At 44.6% G+C, this 17682-nt stretch overlaps 1 protein-coding gene across 2 annotated transcripts in view; it reads left to right on the top strand.

The window, feature by feature from the left end:
- Nucleotides 1–3168: 3168 nt before the first annotated feature.
- Nucleotides 3169–17682, top strand: part of LOC148042138 (putative pentatricopeptide repeat-containing protein At3g01580) — a 34613-nt gene continuing 20099 nt past the window's right edge. For both annotated transcript variants that reach the window (XM_087685601.1, XM_087685599.1), the window contains exons 1-2: nucleotides 3169–7142; nucleotides 7260–7367. In XM_087685601.1, the coding sequence (XP_087541727.1) occupies nucleotides 3484–6831 (3348 nt within the window). In that variant the 5' untranslated portion in view covers nucleotides 3169–3483 and the 3' untranslated portion in view covers nucleotides 6832–7142; nucleotides 7260–7367. The remainder of the gene's footprint in view (nucleotides 7143–7259; nucleotides 7368–17682) is intronic.

Genomic DNA, 17682 nt, shown 5'->3' with positions numbered 1-17682 from the left:
TCTCTCTCTCTCTCTCTCTCTCTCTCTCTCTCTCTCTCTCTCTCTCTCTCTCTCTCATGTGAGGATGGTAATCCACTTTGATGATGATCACCATGTTGAGGTTGACTCGATACCATAATCACTAGATACCTTGCCTCCTCTTGTGTCTCCCAAACCCCACCGCCCGGGAAAAAAACTTCCCAATCACTTCTTCCTATGCCTCCTTCGCCACTACACTAATGAGCAATCCACATTCCCCCATTTGTGAGATGGTTTCCCACCACCCCAAAAGTGATAACTTGAGTCTAAGTTATAGATTATTTTAAAGTTAAGTTTAGCAATACTATTAAAAACTAACTTCTAAATTAATATGTGTTAATTTAGAGATTAATTAAATTAAATTAATAAGTTCTTCTTGTTCAAATTGATAAGTTATATATATGACAAACTAATCCTATTTTAAATTAATAAGTGATGTATCTAGAAGTTAATCTTAAGTGAATTCAAGCTAAAAGTTAATTCACTCAAATTAATAAGTTATATAGCTTAGAATTGAAAATTTTAAGTTATTTTAAGGCAAATGCTAACATTTGGGTCAATCTATCAATGAAACTTAAGTGAAATATTATTGTTATGTTAATGCCTAACTTCTAAGAACCTTTTTTTGCATGTGAATACTTACAATAGTATGCTAATTCAAAAGTAGCTTCCATTCCATGCCCACATACAAGTTTAAAACTAGTTACTGGATACACATAGAAAATGTGAAACAACATTCACATGTACAAGAACATGTATGCATGCATGACCATGTTATGCAATGTGCACACAAAAACACTTGCACCTCCAAATTTGTATGCATATTTATTCAAACATACTTGCATATGTGCATAACCCTCTATACATCAAGCACCAACCACAAACTTCACACCCTAAATATATCCAAATACACATGCATGCCACTTGAAAATCACATTGAAGTTTCAAATAATGCACATAAGGATACCTACTTAGGGCATGAAGTACACCCTATTCTTATAACTCTCTCATAATAATAGAGCGTTATGACACTTAGTTTGACTAATCTATGTGTCTTTATGCTTGTAAAATCACCTTCAAAGGCTGAAAATCTCTATACATACAACATCCCAAAAAAAGGAAGAAAGGAACGGCCTCATTATAAAATTACCCACTGAGAACTCTTTCCACATAAACAATTCCCTCATTAATGCTCAACTTCCTCATCCATTCTTACAATTCGACAAAGCATAATTAGTGAATTTTCCTCATATGCCATGCACATGAAGTGCACTTATGCGTGTTGTGATGAGTCTCATGACTCACTTTAATGCTTAGACATTAGGATTGGATGCACATGTGACTTGGATACATGAACACATATCTCAAGGTTGGATGGATTAAGAAAACCACCCCACCTACTTTTGTGGTTTTGTGCCTTCACACCTCTTGCCCTTTGCCTTCTTCCCTACAAAAAAGAGGGTGCAACTACTTTTGTGGTTTTGTGCCTTCACACCTCTTGCCCTTTGTCTTCTTCCCTACAAAAAAGAGGGTGCAACTACTCTCCTCCTCCCATTGAATACATAGTAGGTTGCCTTCCTTACACGCCCACGCCCCCTTTCTCAATCCCCCTCTACCACTCTCATTGCTCAACCGCAAACCCTACACTCATTGCTCCTCGATACTATCCTCCTAGATCCACCTCATGTGCATGAAAAAAAGACCACATATGTTTTCATTGTTGAAAGACTCCAAGAGCATAGTCATGCACATAAGTGTTGTGCAACTTTAAGAGGATGAAAAATGAGCTTGACTTCCACTTATTTCCTTTTGAATTTGTTGATGGAGGATGATTCCCATTCTCCATTGGTTCTTATTTGCTACAACATGATGCTTCTAATTCTTTTGAAATTTCTATTTCACCTCCTTGAGACTTTCATTGGCAATATTTTCTTTCGAGAATTGTGGATTCTCCCTCAATAACATCTCTATTATCTTGTGGTGCAACAATCATTTTTCTATAAGAAATTGATCGATAGGATGATTTGTATAGTATAAGATACATGGTGACTTTCAATAGTTTCAACAACTCCTTAGAAAGGTCCAACCATTTTGACCATTTGCCACTCATACTTGCCTTTTTTTGTAGTCTGCTATTGAACCAAAGAAGGCACTTAGGTTTACATTGCTTTGACTTGCATGTAATGACTCTACCCATCATATAGTTGACACATTTGGTGTTGGGGAGTCTACAATCAAAAAGTATTGTCACCTCATTATACAAATTCTTGGAGTGAAACTCTAGCCTAAGTACATCGCGATGCCTCATGGCCAAAGATGAAGGCACATAGTTGCAAATTTCCAAGCTCTTGCTCTATCTCTCAATGTTTGTGGAGCTATCGATGGCATTTACATCAATCTATATTGAAAGCTAGATATAACATTGGAAACTTTTTAATTGCTATCTATCAAATAGAGTACACATTGAGCATGTGTTTGCCATTTTGAAGAATAGATGGTGTATTTTGTGTGACCTTCACATTGATTTGCATTGCATCCCTACATATAGACCACACCAACATGGCCTTAACACAAATGAAGACATTGCAACTCAAAAAAGAGCTCAAAGCATAGCTTGCAGTGCGTTGATATTAGAGCAACATTTGGTTTATAAACTGACCTATTAATGCAACCTTTGGCTTACAAATTGCCAATGGGACCTTGGAGAGTAGAAAAAGCTTTCCCATATGCTACCACACTACAATCTCCTTGCAAAGAATAACAGTGTCTTGCTAACAACAAGCATACGAGTAGCAAGAACTATTGATTACAATATTATCCACATTAGACGTGGCAAAAATCATGAGCATGTAATGCACCTAACTATCCCATTCTACAACAAAGCACTCTCATTCATTCACGAACTTAAAGTGCTATGTACACCACGCATGAGAGAAACTATGAACATATAATGCACCCAAACTATCCTATAATAGAGTAATGCACCTAATCTATCCCACGACATAGTAAAGTACTCTCTTTAGTTAAAGAATACCATTTCATAACTAGACTTGACCTCTCTTCCTAGTTTTTTAAAGGCAAAAACTATATTGTGGCAACTTTTTCCTTGCAAAACTTCATCTAAGCAGGCCTTTGTGGCGGTATCGACCTTGTTTGTAACGTGTAGCTCTCCCAACTTCCAAGCCCCTCACGTGCGCCAGCTAAATCAATACACATACAGTCACGTTAGAGAAGCAGAGTTTGGAAAAGGCTGGTTTAGTGAAGAATCTGCCTTGGGTCCCTGGTGATTACTGAGAAACTGTCTGCATGCATATGTCTTTCAATAGTCCATGCCCAGCAAATGGATAGAGGTAGAGAAGGACACTGGTGATTAGTGTCATCACTTGCTCTTCCAGCTAGCCCATGGAGGAGGTAGACGAGTCTGGCGATTAGTATCAGCACCCTCTTGCTTTGCTTTGCTGCGATATGAAAGGAGACAATGCCGTACAACCTGACAGCCATGCGTATGTTACCCTCCTGAAAACATGTGCCAAGCTGAAAGACTTGGAGCGAGCCCGGCATCTGTGTGCAGAGGTAGCTCTGAAAGGACTGCAAGGAGATCTCTTTGTGGGCAGTGCATTGGTCAGTATGCTGGGCAAGTGTGGCTCACTTGCAGAAGCTCATGAGGCTTTCAATCAGCTACCTGCCCGAAACGAGGTCTCATGGAATGCTTTAATTTCAGGGTATGCAGAATGGGGGCTTGGACAAGAAGCACTGAATTGTTTTGAACAAATGCAGGCAAATGGTCTGACTCCCAATGCAGTTACATTCGTTTCCAGTTTGAAAGCTTGTAGCAGTATAAGGTCTGTTGAAAGAGGCCGGAAAATATACACCAAGATTGCAAAACTGGGTTTAGATGCAAATAAGTTTGTAGGCAACACTTTGGTTGATATGTTTTCAAAGTGTGGATCGCTTGCAGAAGCACAAGAAGTGTTTGACAAGCAGCTGGTTCGAGATGCAGTCTCATGGAATGCACTGATTGCAGGATATAGTGACTGTGGATCTAGTGATGAATCACTGAGATGTTTTCAACAGATGCAAATTGAGGGGATCTTTCCAGATGCTGTCACGTTTGTTTGTACTCTTAAAGCTTGTGGAACACTTCGGGATATTGAAAGGGGTCGATTGATTGGAGCTCAGGTAGCAAGACAAGGACTGGAGACCAATGTTTTTATTGGGAGCACTTTGGTTGACATGTTCAGTAAATGTGGGCTGGTTGTGGAAGCAGAACAAGCATTCAACAGGATGGCAGTTCGGAATGTAGTCTCATGGAATGCATTGATTGCAGGCTATGTTGAACTTGGCTTTGATGGGGAAGCTTTGAACTGTTTTGAAAAGATGCAGTTAGAGGGTGTGTTCCCAAATGCTGCATCCTTTGTGTGCAGCCTGAAAGCTTGTGGGAGCCTAGGAGCATTAGAAAAAGGCAGGCAACTTTGGGCTGGGATTGCTGAGAATAAGCTTGAAAAGGATTCTTTTGTAAGCAGTGCTGCAGTGGACATGTTTGTAAAATGTGGCTCTCTTGCAGAAGCACAGGAGTTATTTGATGTCCTGCCAGTTCGAGATGCAGTTTCCTGGAGTGCATTGATTGCAGGATATGCTGAACATGGCTTGTGTGTTAAAGTTTTAAATTGTCTTGAGCAGATGAGTCTGGAGGGCGTGTCTCCTGTTCCTGTTACATGCATGTGCAGCTTGAAAGCGTGCAGCACCTTGAGTGCCACCAAAAAGGGTGAAGAAATTTACACTGAGATTGTTTCAAAGGGGTTTGAAAGAGATCTTCTGGTGGGCAATGTGCTGGTTGACATGTTTGGTAAATCCGGGTATCTTGTGGAAGCCCAGCAAGTGTTTCAAAGTCTTCAAGTCAAGGATGTCGTCTCTTGGAGTGCACTGATTAAAGGTTATGCTGAGCATGGGCTTGACAAGGAAGTCTTTCATTGCTATGAACAGATGCAACTCGGAGGTGTTCTTCCAGATGCTGTCACATATTTGTCCAGTTTGAAAGCTTGTTGCATGGCGGGCTCGTTAGAAAGAGGGCGTGCAATCTATTCTGATATTTTGCAACAAGGTTTGGAAGAGGACTGCTTGGTGAATAATTCGGTGATTGATATGTTTAGCAAATGTGGTTCTCTTACAGATGCTCAGAATGTATTTGACATGCTACCAGTTAGAGATGTAGTTTCTTGGAGTGTGTTGATAACAGGCTATGCTGACCATGGGTCTGCAGAGGAGGCATATAGGTGTTTTCAACAAATGCAACTGAAGGGTGTGAGTCCAGATGCCATTGCATTTACTTGTAGCTTGAAAGCATGTGGGGCCCTGGAAGCTATTGAAACAGGCAGGTTAATTCATGTGCATATATCATATCTAGGGCTTGAAAGAGACCTTTTTGTTGTTAATGCTTTAATAGATATGTATCTCAAATGTGGCTCGTTTGCAGAGTCTCAAGCAGTTTTTGATAAGCTGTTAAATCGTGATGTAGTCTCATGGAACATCCTCATTGCAGGATATGCAGAAAATGAGCTTGGCATGGAAGCTTTAAAGTGTTTTGAAGAGATGCAGCTCCATGGAGTTTCTCCAAGTCCTGTAACATTTGTATGCACTTTGGAAGCTTGTGCCAATGCAGGTGCTATAGAACAGGGCCAGAAAATTTACATGGAGATTGCAAGAAAAGGGCTAGAGAAAGATCACATCATCAGCAGCAGTTTGGTAGACATGTTCGCCAAATGTGGTTCTATTGTAGAAGCAGAGAGTGTGTTTGACAAACTGCCAGCTCATGATCTAATATCATGGTCTGCTTTGATCACAGGGTACACTGAACATGGGCTAGGTGAGGAAGCTCTCAAGCGCTTTGGACAGATGAAGGTGGATGTGGCATCTCCAGATGCTGCAATATTTGTTTCCTGTTTGAAGGCTTGTTGCAGCATAGGCTCTACAGAGACAAGCATGCATATGCACACTGAGATAACAAAACATGGATTAGAAAGCCACACTTATGTGGGTAGTATGCTAGTTGACATGTATTGTAAATGCGGATCACTTGAAGATGCCCAAGCAGTGTTTAACATGCTGCCGGAGAGAGATACTGCATCATGGAGTGCAATAATAAAAGGGTTTGGCACATATCACAAAGGTAACCTGGCTCTGCATTTTTTCCAGGACATGCAAGAGCAGGGTGTCAAACCAGATGCCATTGCATTCACTTGTCTTCTTGTTGCCTGCAGCCATGTCAGCTTAGTCTTCAAGGGTCAGCATTATTTTCAAATGATGAGGGAAGCAGTTGAAGTTGAACCATTGACAGAGCAGTGCGCTTCTATGGTTGATCTTCTCGCACGATCTGGACATGTGTACGAGGCCGAAAAGTTTATTGAAACAATGCAGTGTCCTCCATCCAGAGAAGTTTGGACAGCTCTACTAAATGGCTGCAAAGTTTACGGAGAAGTAGAGCTGGGGCTAAAATGCTTTCAGCAACTTGTTGAGATGAGTTTGGAAGATGCATCTGCATATGTGTTGATGGCTAGTATCTATGCTAGCGCGGGCAAGTGGGATGATGCACTTAGATTAGAGGAATTGAGGAAATCCTCAGGGACTAGAAAGAAGCTTGCAAGTTCATCTATAGAGATCAATAAAAGAATCTACCAATTCGTAGTTGGCCATCACCAGCATAAAAATCTTCTGGAAATAATTGATGAACTAACTTTAGATATAAAACATCATAGTTATGTGCCAGATTTAGATGTTATTTCAATACATGCTTTGGAGGAGTTGGACATTTTTTGAGTGGTGCATTAAATAATGGCAAAGATCATAGAAAACACTGGGATAAGGTTTTTGGCATATTCAATGTATCAGATCTATATTAAACTGGCTGGTATTCATCTGGGATTGTGAACCTACATCAACAAGCTACATTCTTATCTGAGGTGGTTAGTGCGCGTCTGGAAGTGTTGAAGCTGTAGCAGCCTGCAGCTCTGTTGTTGATGCTGGAAACTTAATAGCATTACAACTACTCTGGCGACATAAACCAAAGAAAGTTCAGGAGATTGGAACATTCTCTGTCTCTATCTGCTACTAAAGATTGATGGCATCAGGTACTTGGGGGTTAAAACAAAGTCTCAAAATTCTGACCTTAACATCAACTAGTTAGCTATTAAATTTCAAAGCGGCCAACCATTTCTAATGTGATTTTGACAATGCGGTTTTCAAAGGTGAGACTGAAAGCAGTTACGACAAACCAAAGGAATAGAGCTTGTAGTTGTCTGTTATTCTACATGCAAGAATTTTACTGCAACAATGTGAAGGCTGATCCTTTCCAGGTAACTCTTTCCAATTCAAACCTTAATTCCATTATTTAAATGGGTTTTTAAACTTAAATGCATGTCTCTAAATGCTAGGTTCATAGGTGTGCAGCTGCCTGCCGCTGGTGTCTGCAAGCTTTGCTTCTCTCAACTTCTATCCTTGTTCCCCCTCGTTGTGAGCTTCTTTCATGTGTGCAAAACCCTTGGCAGCAAGCCTTGCCTTATGGTTGACCAAGGTGCCATCAGCCAAATACTTAGTCTTGTAAACTTGCTTCACACCAATCACCTTTTTCTTTGTTGGAGGTGGACCCTGTGAAGATTTACTTGGGTTTGCATTGAGGAAACACATCATGTATGACCAAGACTGAAACACAAAGACTCAGATAGAGACAAGCAAAACTCAAACCCTAAACGCAAAATGCAAAAACTCAAAACTCAAACACAGAGACAAACACAGTGAGAAGAAGCTCTAAAGTGAATGAATGCTATGAATGTGAATGAATGTAAGAGTGTACAGAATGCCCAAGGGTAGAGCAATGCAGTGTTGGAGAGTGACGTCCACCGGAGACGGATTCCAAGTGCAGTAACCACCAATCAGAGTGTCGGAGTGTAGAAAGCACCAAAGATTGATCACTAGAGTGTCAGGGAACTAAGGCAACAATAGGAGAGGTATTTGTTGATGTAGACAGCCTGTTGGATAGCAAAAATGCAAGTATTGCAGCAGTGGCCCGGTGGGAGAGATGGCAGCAGCTTGTCGCCTGGCACTGGATGTTGAAAACGTATGCTAATTAAATGCTATGATGACGTTGCAGATGGAGACCTCCAAACAATAGGACGATGGTTGAAAACAGGCTTCCTAGGGCTGGATAGTGATGGGTTGTAGTCGATGATGGCTAGACAATAGATAGTAGGTGGCTGGTTGCTGAAATCTGCATGGTAGAGCGAGAAACCTGCACAAAATGATAAGGGTGAATGGTAGGCAGCTTGTCTAATTATAGATGTTAAAGGACGTCCCAAAAATTAGGGTTTTGGGGTACTACAGAAACTCTCTCGAACCATGCACCATATTTGCGTTTTTCATTAGTTAAGCATATTTTGGGATTGTTAAACTGTAAAGCATATTTTAGCTCAACATCCCCTCTCAATGCCCAAAACTGAGTCTGGGAAAGGCCTACAATGTTTATCTCAAGGTGTTCCATCCCAAAGCAACTGAGACATCGGACGAAAAAGGGTGCACATCCGCTGCCCAATGGCCTACCAAGACTATAGAGGCAATGGTTATCTTACCAAGGGAGTCCCAGTAGTCACCCCAGAGAGGACAAGGCATCAGACAGATGGTGATTGTTGGCTACTCGTGGTCTACCAAGCCTTACAAAGGCGGATGGAACCACATTGATTTTTTTTCTTTTTTGGATGGTAAGTGAATTTTAGGGGGTGGCAACTGATTAAGTAATAGTGGCTCAGAAGATAGGAGTAGGGATGGTATACCCAACACATCACATTACAATATAAGCTTATCCAACCACTCGAGGATGTCAATGATGAGAGAAAGGTGATGAAGTATCATGTGAAGAAGAATGGTTGTGTAATCTATTGGTGGAAATAGTTTAGGATCCATCTAGTGGTGCTCTGCATAATGGAATGCATAGTATTCTATATGCTGAAGAATGCTCATGCAATAGGTACCACTTAGATAGTGTCCCTTGTGGGGAAATTGTTTACTTGCCCAAGCGCCCTAGTACAAAGATGATGAAATTATGCAATGCATAGGTGAAGGTACAATGGGGGGGGAAGGTTGATGTTGAAGACACGTGTCAAAACCTGTAGAATACTAAGAAGGGTTGGAAGTTGGAACCCTGTCTCAATTTGGATGTTGATGCCGAAAAAGGAAGAGGAGTTTGAAGATGTCGGTCTTCATGTGGTACTGAGAACCATGTGGATGAAGATGATGAAGCATCCCTATTGGAAAAGTAAGGATAGAAGACACTGCCATGATAGCATTAGGAGATATGCTACACGATCCACCACAGGAGGGGAAGCCTGCATGTTGGTAGAATAGTAAAACTCCAAGTAGATGGAACCATGAAAGGAATAGTGCGCATCTCCTCTCTCCGGCTTAGGAAGGACTGGTGCAAGCTTGCATGTTAGCCCTATACCGAAACACAAAACCTTGTAAAAGAGAAAAAATCTACAAGCATAGAGATGAGTAGTGAGATGCTCTTTTAAAAAAAAACTAAAATTAAAGGAAAACCAAGTAAAGTGCAATGCAGTATGTAAGTATGCCACAGAAGACTAGAAAGGGAAAGGCTAAGTGTGTGGTCACTATCACGTACGACAAGGTGGTAAAGTGGTCCTAGAAGATGCAATGGATGTCCTAGGAATGGATGCATTAAGTGTAATAGATGAGCTACTAGCAGACCAATCAGCCAATTCTTTAGTAGTGAAGGAGATAGGTTGTTGAGGCTGTCTGCATGTTACATATCCAATAACCGCTGGGGCAGATGGAGCACATGGTGTAGCAGTAGGAGATGTAGCCCCAGTGGATTGGCCAGGCAGAGTGGAGGCAATGACAACAGTCTGTTGTGGTTTTCTAGGAGAAAGACCTTGGGCCTCGGTACGACACTCCTCATCCACATGGCTCGACCTCTGGTAGTGTGTGCAAAACCTATTTTTCTTAGGAATTTGCTGTCAAAGAGGTTGTGTCTTTATTTTTGTTGGAAGAAGTGGTGTTATTTTTGTTTTGGCTTGCCTTCGCGTCTTGCGAGTTCAACCCTCGCTCCTTTGAATGGATGTGTGTGGAGGACTTTTTGTGGACTTGATCATGGAGCCTTGTGTAACACAAGGATTGACACTCGAACTCGTAGGTTGGTAATCTAGGTTGTGAGATAATGTGTTGGATAAAATGGAAGTATTTATCAGGCAACTTGTTCAAGAAGAAGAACGTGACTTGATTATCATCTGACTTTGGGAAGCTAGTAGTAGCAAATGTGGTGAGTAACGGTCGATATTTGGCTAGTTTGACTTGCAAATCATCTCCTTTCTTAATGGAAAACTCGTGAAGCTCAAAATTAAGATTGATACGTTGAGTGCGATCTCGAGTTGCATAGTGGTCAATGAGATGACTCCAATGCTCAAATACAAGGGAAAAATGTTGTAATTGAGAGTGGAGCTTAGGAAGCAACCCTTGCATCAACTTGACATTGGCTTTGGCATGGCAGGCTCTCCATTGACGGATGTGATTAAGGTGAGCTAATCGAGGGTCAAGCAGTACCAACAATGAGGTCCCAAAGTCCCTAAGATTCTAGCATCCTTTGCTGGCCAAATATGCATCAATTTTAGAGTACCATGCACAAGGAGCTTGTTTGAGACCATAAACAACTATGGTGCTCTAATCATTAGTCCCCTGATGTGCCATGCTGTCAGTAATGGACAAAAATTTGCAGCCAAATACTTCTTTGTTGAAGTATAGATTCTATTTCTCAGAGTACCAAAAATCCCCTTGGGTTTATGCAACAAGTACCAAATTGTCACACAAATGTCAAAGTGTTCCCAATTTGACCCAATCAGCACTCAACCAAGAAATAACAGCAATGCATTGTTGTATCACACCTACCTCATAATGCATGCCCTCAAACGTACAAATTATAGTGACTCAATGCCGATTCTTACCAAAATTTATTGAATTTTCCCAAATTTTTTTGCTCAATTTGACTATAACAGCTCAATCTAACTATAACAGCAATTAAACGCTGTTGTATTGCTTGTTTGTTGCCTTGGAATGTGTGTCGGGCAAAAGCCCCAAATTTCTTTCTAAAATTTCAAAGAAATTGAAGAAATTTGTACCTCACAACTTGAATTTTCTGCAGTAATGTCACCTTGGGGTGTGTGCCAACATCAAACAATAGTTGGAGTCTGCCTTGTGATGTATGCTAGAGCCTCTAGGACAAAAAACCCCAAATTTCTTGCACCAATGTTGATGAAATTGTGCAGTGTCGGCGTTTTCAATGAAGATTCGCACGTAGGATTGCAAATTGGGGAAAAGCCCCAAAATTTTTGGTGGGAATGTCAAAGAAATTGTGAAATTTCTTCAAATTGGTTGTCAATTTGAACTTTGGGAGTGAAAATTGACAATAGCCCCAAATTTTGGGTGGCGTGAGGTGAGATTTGGAAAGAGATGGCCAAAATCGATGGGAAATTGCAAGACTTTCAAAAGAACCCCAAATCTGAAAATTAGGATTTTTGCACTTTATAGGGTTTGCAGAAAATTGTAGGTAGGGTTGAGAATATGGTAGCCAGAGGTGAGAAAATAAGGGGCAGAGCTGAAAACAGCAGCAGCTCCTCCAAAATAGTATCTCCTCAAGCTGCGTGCGGGCTATGTACGGGACTGCGTGTAGGGCTGCACGCAGGCTGAAAACAACAACAGCTCATCCTTCTCTTCCTTGGCCAAAGAGTTGGTTGACAGTAAGAGTACCTTAGGTGGGGTGGCACCGAGTGACGGTGGCAGACTTAAATCTGCGTGTAGAACTTGTTTTGACACCAAATGTTGGAAAATGACAGCTAGCTATGGAGTAGAGAGAAGAGAGACAATGAGAGTATGTTGAAGCAAAAGAGTAGAGTGTACTTGCTGAACTGAAAGAATGAGAGTGAAAGGTACAAGATAGGTCTAAGATAGTCCTAGCTCTAACTCAACTAGAGTTAACTGACTCTAACTCGTGAAACTCCCCGCCATCGCGATGCGATGCTGCCCCCCCCCCCCCCCCCCCCCCCCTCTCGACTGAACGGTCGATCCGTGCCAGTCCTCCCTCCCCCCCCCCCCGCTTGCGTCAGTTTCCTCGTCCTACGCCAAGCCTCCCTCCCTGCCCTGCACCCTTTTGTCAAAACCCCCCCCCCCCCCCCCCCCCCCCCCCCCCCTGCCCTGTGGCTGCCGCCTAGCTTGCAACCGCCTGCCCTGCGCCACCTGTACGCCATGGGCCACCTGCGCTCCGCCTTCTCCCCCCCCCTGCCTACCTGCGCGCTTGTGTTCCGCCTTCCCCCCTAGCCGCGCCTCTCCCAACCTCTAGTTGTTTCCTCCCCCTACAGTAGCTCCCTTTCGCGGTAGCACAGCAGCGTGATAGGTAGGTTCCTAGCAGGGACGCGCAATGGAGACCTTTTATCAGACGCCGGTGCATTCTGCGAGTGCCCCCCAGTCAAACACCTTGCACATCATTCTCTCTGAGGAACAGCTCTTAGCCGTCCATGCCACAGAGTTGGAGTTGAAAAAAACAGCGATCTTTGGTCAGGTTGTTGGACATTTCCCATCGAGGTCCCAGCTTGGGGATTGGCTCCACTCCACGCTGCATATTGGCATAGTGCAGATCATAGAGGCAGTCCTCATGGGCCGAGGGATATTCATGGTTCAACTCACCTCTGCAGATGTAGCTCGTGAGTTAGTGGAGAGCTCGCCCTATGCCTGTCAGAGTGCAGCGGTGCGGAAGCGTAGGATTGAGAGAGAGAGAACGCAAAGAGAGAAGAGAGAGAGAGAGACAGTGGAAGATGAAGATCTGCTGTATAAAGTGTGCTGAATACAAAGATATGCAGATATATATACGGGCGCAGCGTGCTGGACTGTGTGTCTCCACCTCGACGATGCAACCTGCTGTTCACCTCGAAGTCCGCTGCAGTCTGCACTGTCTCCTGTCTGAAATCTGTGAACAGAGACGGAATCTGCATGTGTCACCGGTCTAAAATCTGCGAGCAGAGAAGTGTAGGAGACTGCTGGAGATGTCGGCTATTTATAGCCAGAAATCTGGGAAAAGAGGGCGCCAGAAAACTGCCTGTCGGCTGCATTAAATGCAGCCGACTGCCTGCACAGGTCGGACTGCCACGTGGCAGTCCGAGTGCATACTGCAGCTGCCTGTCCGACTGCACTGGCCTGACCTGCCTGGCTGTGATCTCTAACACCCCCTCTCAGAGCCGGGGTAGGGTAGAAGCTTGAGGGATCTGGAATGTCTCCGAAGTAGAGCCTGGGGAAGTGCCTTCGTAAACAAATCCGCAAGATTGTCCTCCGTCTTGCAGTACTCCACAGTGATGGTCTCATCCAGAAGCTTTTCTCTGATGAAGTGGTACTGGATCTCTATGTGCTTCGTCCGGGCATGAAAAACAGGGTTCCGTGCCAAGGCAATGCAACTCTCATTGTCACATTGCAGCAAAGTAGGACGAGTCTGGGGGCACCCAAGCTTCTCCAATAATCTCCGAAGCCACACAGCCTCACATGTGGTGGAAGACGCGGCCCGATACTCCGCCTCAGTAGACGAAAGGGCTACCGTGGGCTGCTTCTTGCTACTCCATGAGATAACACTGGCACCCAAGGTAAAACAGTAACCTGTAGTAGACCGCCTGTGGTCCACATCACCGGCCCAATCCGAGTCGCTCCAACCTGCAAGTACAAGATTTGAACCATGTGTCCCTGCGGGGTAATGAGTCCCTAAATCAGACGTCCCCCTCAAATACCGAAGTATCTTCTGAGCAGCCTGCCAATGCACCGTCTTAGATTCACTCATGAACCCTGCCAAGAGCCCAACAACAAAATAAAGATCAATCCTAGTGTTGAAAAGCCAAATCAAGGACCCAATCAACTGACGATAGCGGGAAGCATCCGCCATAGGAGAAGCTGAATGGGAAGTGGCCTTCCAGTTCGGATCCATATGAGTAGAAAGGGCCCGACAATCCTCCATCTCAAAAGACACCAAGAGCTCCTGTACATATCTCTGTTGAGAGATGAAGATCCCTCTCTGAGATTGATAAATCTCATGGCCCAAAAAGAAATGGAGTAGACCCAAGTCCGTCATCTCGAACGTCCGATGTAAAGCTGACTTCGTCTCTTGGACCTGCTGTGCATCATCACCTGTGACAATCAAATCATCAACATATAATACAAAAAGCACACAACCATCCTCGGAAGTGTGAACATAAAGCTGCGGATCGGCCTTGGAACGCCGATATCCCAACTGAGACTGAAGGAACGAATCAATCTTCTCGTTCCATGCACGCGGAGCTTGGTTGAGGCCATACAAGGCCTTCTTCAACTTGTAGACTTTCCCATCTGAAGATCCAAAGCCAGGAGGCTGCTCAACATAGATCTCCTCCTTCAAATCACCATTGAGGAAGGCCGACTTCACATCCAACTGGTAAACAGGCCATTTCCTATGGCCAGCCAAGGCAAGAACAGCTCTAATGGTCGCCATAAGAGCTGTGGGGGGCAAAAGTATCATGACAATCAATCCCTGGGCGCTGTGCAAAACCTTTAGCAACAAGGCGAGCCTTGTGCTTATCCAAAGAACCATCGCTAAGGTATTTTGTCTTGAAGACCCACTTGACGCCAATTACCTTCTTATTCGGGGGGCGGGGCACGAGTGACCAAGTGCCATTCCTCTCAATAGCCTCCAACTCGGCTTCCATAGCTTTCTTCCATGGTGCGGACTGTAAAGCCTCCTTCACGGAGGTGGGCTCTCGATCCTGCATAACACGGGTCATCAAACAATAGTTAGAGCATACAAGCTCCGTTGAATGTGCCTGGTGCCGCCGTGACCGCCGCGGACCATCCTGCGGTCCCCACTCCTCAGGAATCCCCTCGATCCTCCCTGAATCACGGAGTGTGTCACGGGCCCATCGAGGAGGAGGCCGAACCTCCCCTGGTCTCTTTCCATCAGCAGAAGACTCTAGAATATCCACTGGTGGTAACTCCACAGGGGTGTCCGGTGGAACAGTAGACTCTGTGTCAGAAACAGAATCATAATCAAAAGGCACGGGCTCCAGTGGAACTGTAGAAGGAGCCCAACTCTCCCCTGGATCTCCAAGAACGGGATGCTCCTCACCCGTTGATATGGCCGGAACCTCCACAAACCGCACATTGCGGCTAGTGTACACATCCCGCTTGACGGGATCATACAATCAATAGCCTTGGGACTGGGAGCTGTAGCCAACAAATACCTGTCTTCGGGAAACTGCTTCAAATTTATCACGGTGAGCCTTGAGAATGTGAACATAGGCATCACACCCAAAAACCCTAAAGTAAGAAACATCTGGCTTCGTCCCAAAGTAAGCCTCAAACGGGGTCATCCCTTCCACGGCCGAAGTAGGGGATCGATTAAGGATGTGGACTGCAGTAGCCACAGCCTCGGCCCACAGAACCTGAGGGGTCTGTCGGTGCTCCATCATGGTGCGCGCCATCTCGATCACACTGCGGTTCTTTCGTTCAAGAATGCCATTTTCTTGAGGAGTGTTGGTATTGGCAAACTCCTGGTGAATACCTTTATCTGCACAAAACCGAGCAAACTCATTAGAAACAAATTCACTGCCCTTGTCGGATTGCAAGGTCTTCAACTTCCAGTCCGATCAGTTCTCCTCAAAGAGAAGCCAATCCTTGAAGTGTGAGAAAGCTTCTGACTTTAATGCCAAAAAATAGGCCCATGTCATCCTGCTGTAGTCATCTACGATCAGCATGAAGTATGAGCTCCCACGCAAGGACTCATTCCTCATAGGGCCACATAGATCCGTAGATACCAGCTCCATCGGTGAAGTAGACCGTTGCGAAGCTGTGTGGGGAATGGCATCCCTATGCTGCTTCCGCCGAATGTAGGAGACACATGGCTGCTGGCTAACCACTATATCCGGCAACCCTCGAACAAGCTGTCCACGTGACGCCCTCCGAAGATAATCATAGTTCAGGTGACCAAACCAAGCATGCCATAATTCTGACTGTGACTGAGAGGTAAGAAGAAGAGTAGAGAGGGCAGTGGAAGACTTCAATTTATAAATGCCGTTCTCCTCATATCCGGATGATAGAACCTTCCTCGATCCACGATCAAGGACTCGCACCGTAGTACTGTCAAACTCCACCAAAAGGCCAAGGGAGCAAATCTTATGAACTGACAGGAGATGGTACCCTAAGCCTGGTACATGCAAAACCTCTGAGGTATGGATACCACCTCGCTCATTTGGAATAAGCTGCATCTTACCCCGACCTGCAATAGATACTGAAGGGCTATCTCCAATGAGAATCTGCCCACGCGAGGGTCGCAACTGGGCAACACCATCTGATGAAGGAGTCATGTGCCGGGAGGCACCACTATCAACGATCCACTCTCGAGCCTGGGGAGCCGTCATCGCAGCATCAGAAGCATTCGGTGAAGCGTCCTCAATGACAGCTAGATGAAGAAATGCAGCTGATGAGGGTGCAGCCACCGCTCTAGAATCCTTGGTGTCCTTCTTGTTGGTGTCCTTCTTCTCTTTGTCAGGGCAATCCTTCTTCCAATGTCCAGTCTTTTCACAAATATGGCATGTGGAGTCTTTGTCCTTGTCCTTCTTGGACTTGTTATCCCTTTTCTTCTTCTTTTGGTCCTTCCCCTTCTTTTGAGTGGCTTGACCTGTCAGCGCCTCCGACTTGGAAGCATTTTGTCCCTTTAACTGCTCCTCTTGGTCCAAGACCATAGGAACCAACTCTTCCCACCGAAGAGTAGACTCTCGCCCCGAAGCAATAAGGGCAGAGTAAAATGTACCGAATCGTGGCGGCAACTGGGACAAAAGTGTGATCGCCATGTCTTCGGAGGAAATCGGCTTCCCCGCATTCTGAACCTGCATCTAAAGCTACCTTAGCTTGTTAATGTGCTCCCGCAGCAAAGAAGACTTGTTTACGGACAAGGTCTGTATCTGTACCTCCAAAGAAACCCGCTTCATAAGGGTCATCCGATTGTACATCTGATCAAGCTCCAGCCATATCTCACGAGCCACCGTCAAGTGCTCGATGTGAGCGATCACGGCTGTAGTACATGATAGAAAAAGAAAGGAATGAATCCTGGCATTCAGTTTGTCCCAATGAGACTGAGCCTTGGCCAACTCCGCACGAGCATCGGAAGAGAGTTTGGACTCATCTATTACCGAGGGCCGGTCGATCTCCTCCTGTACCAGCTCCGCCAAATCATAGGACTCAAGGATGGCCAACATCATGACGCGCCAAATGCGGTAGTTGTCGCCGTCGAGCTTCTGATCTGCAGGAAGAGCCGGTAAGACAAGCACCTTCCGGTCCATAATCGACTCGAACTCCAAGTCAATCTCTGTAGACATCTTCACCTGTAATGCCTTCACAAACACAAAAGGAGCTCCCTCTGACTGTGAAAACTCAGCTTGCTAAGGCTCTTCCGCATCCTGAAACTTCTTCACCCGCCGGAGGCGATGAAAAAGCAAAACCTGCACTTGTAGGCTGAAAACTCAAACTTCCTCCGCGTCAAACAGCAGTAAACAGCAGCAAATCCACCACCTGGACTCCTTTCCTGCGCGCCCACACTCGCTTCAGCCT

This window comes from Lygodium microphyllum, chromosome 1 (genome assembly GCF_053477565.2).
Source record: "Lygodium microphyllum isolate KBCC chromosome 1, Lygodium_microphyllum_v1.1.10, whole genome shotgun sequence".
Lineage (NCBI taxonomy): Eukaryota > Viridiplantae > Streptophyta > Polypodiopsida > Schizaeales > Lygodiaceae > Lygodium > Lygodium microphyllum.
The sequence above is the reverse complement of the archived record's forward strand: the minus strand, read 5'-3'. Positions and strand labels throughout refer to the sequence as shown.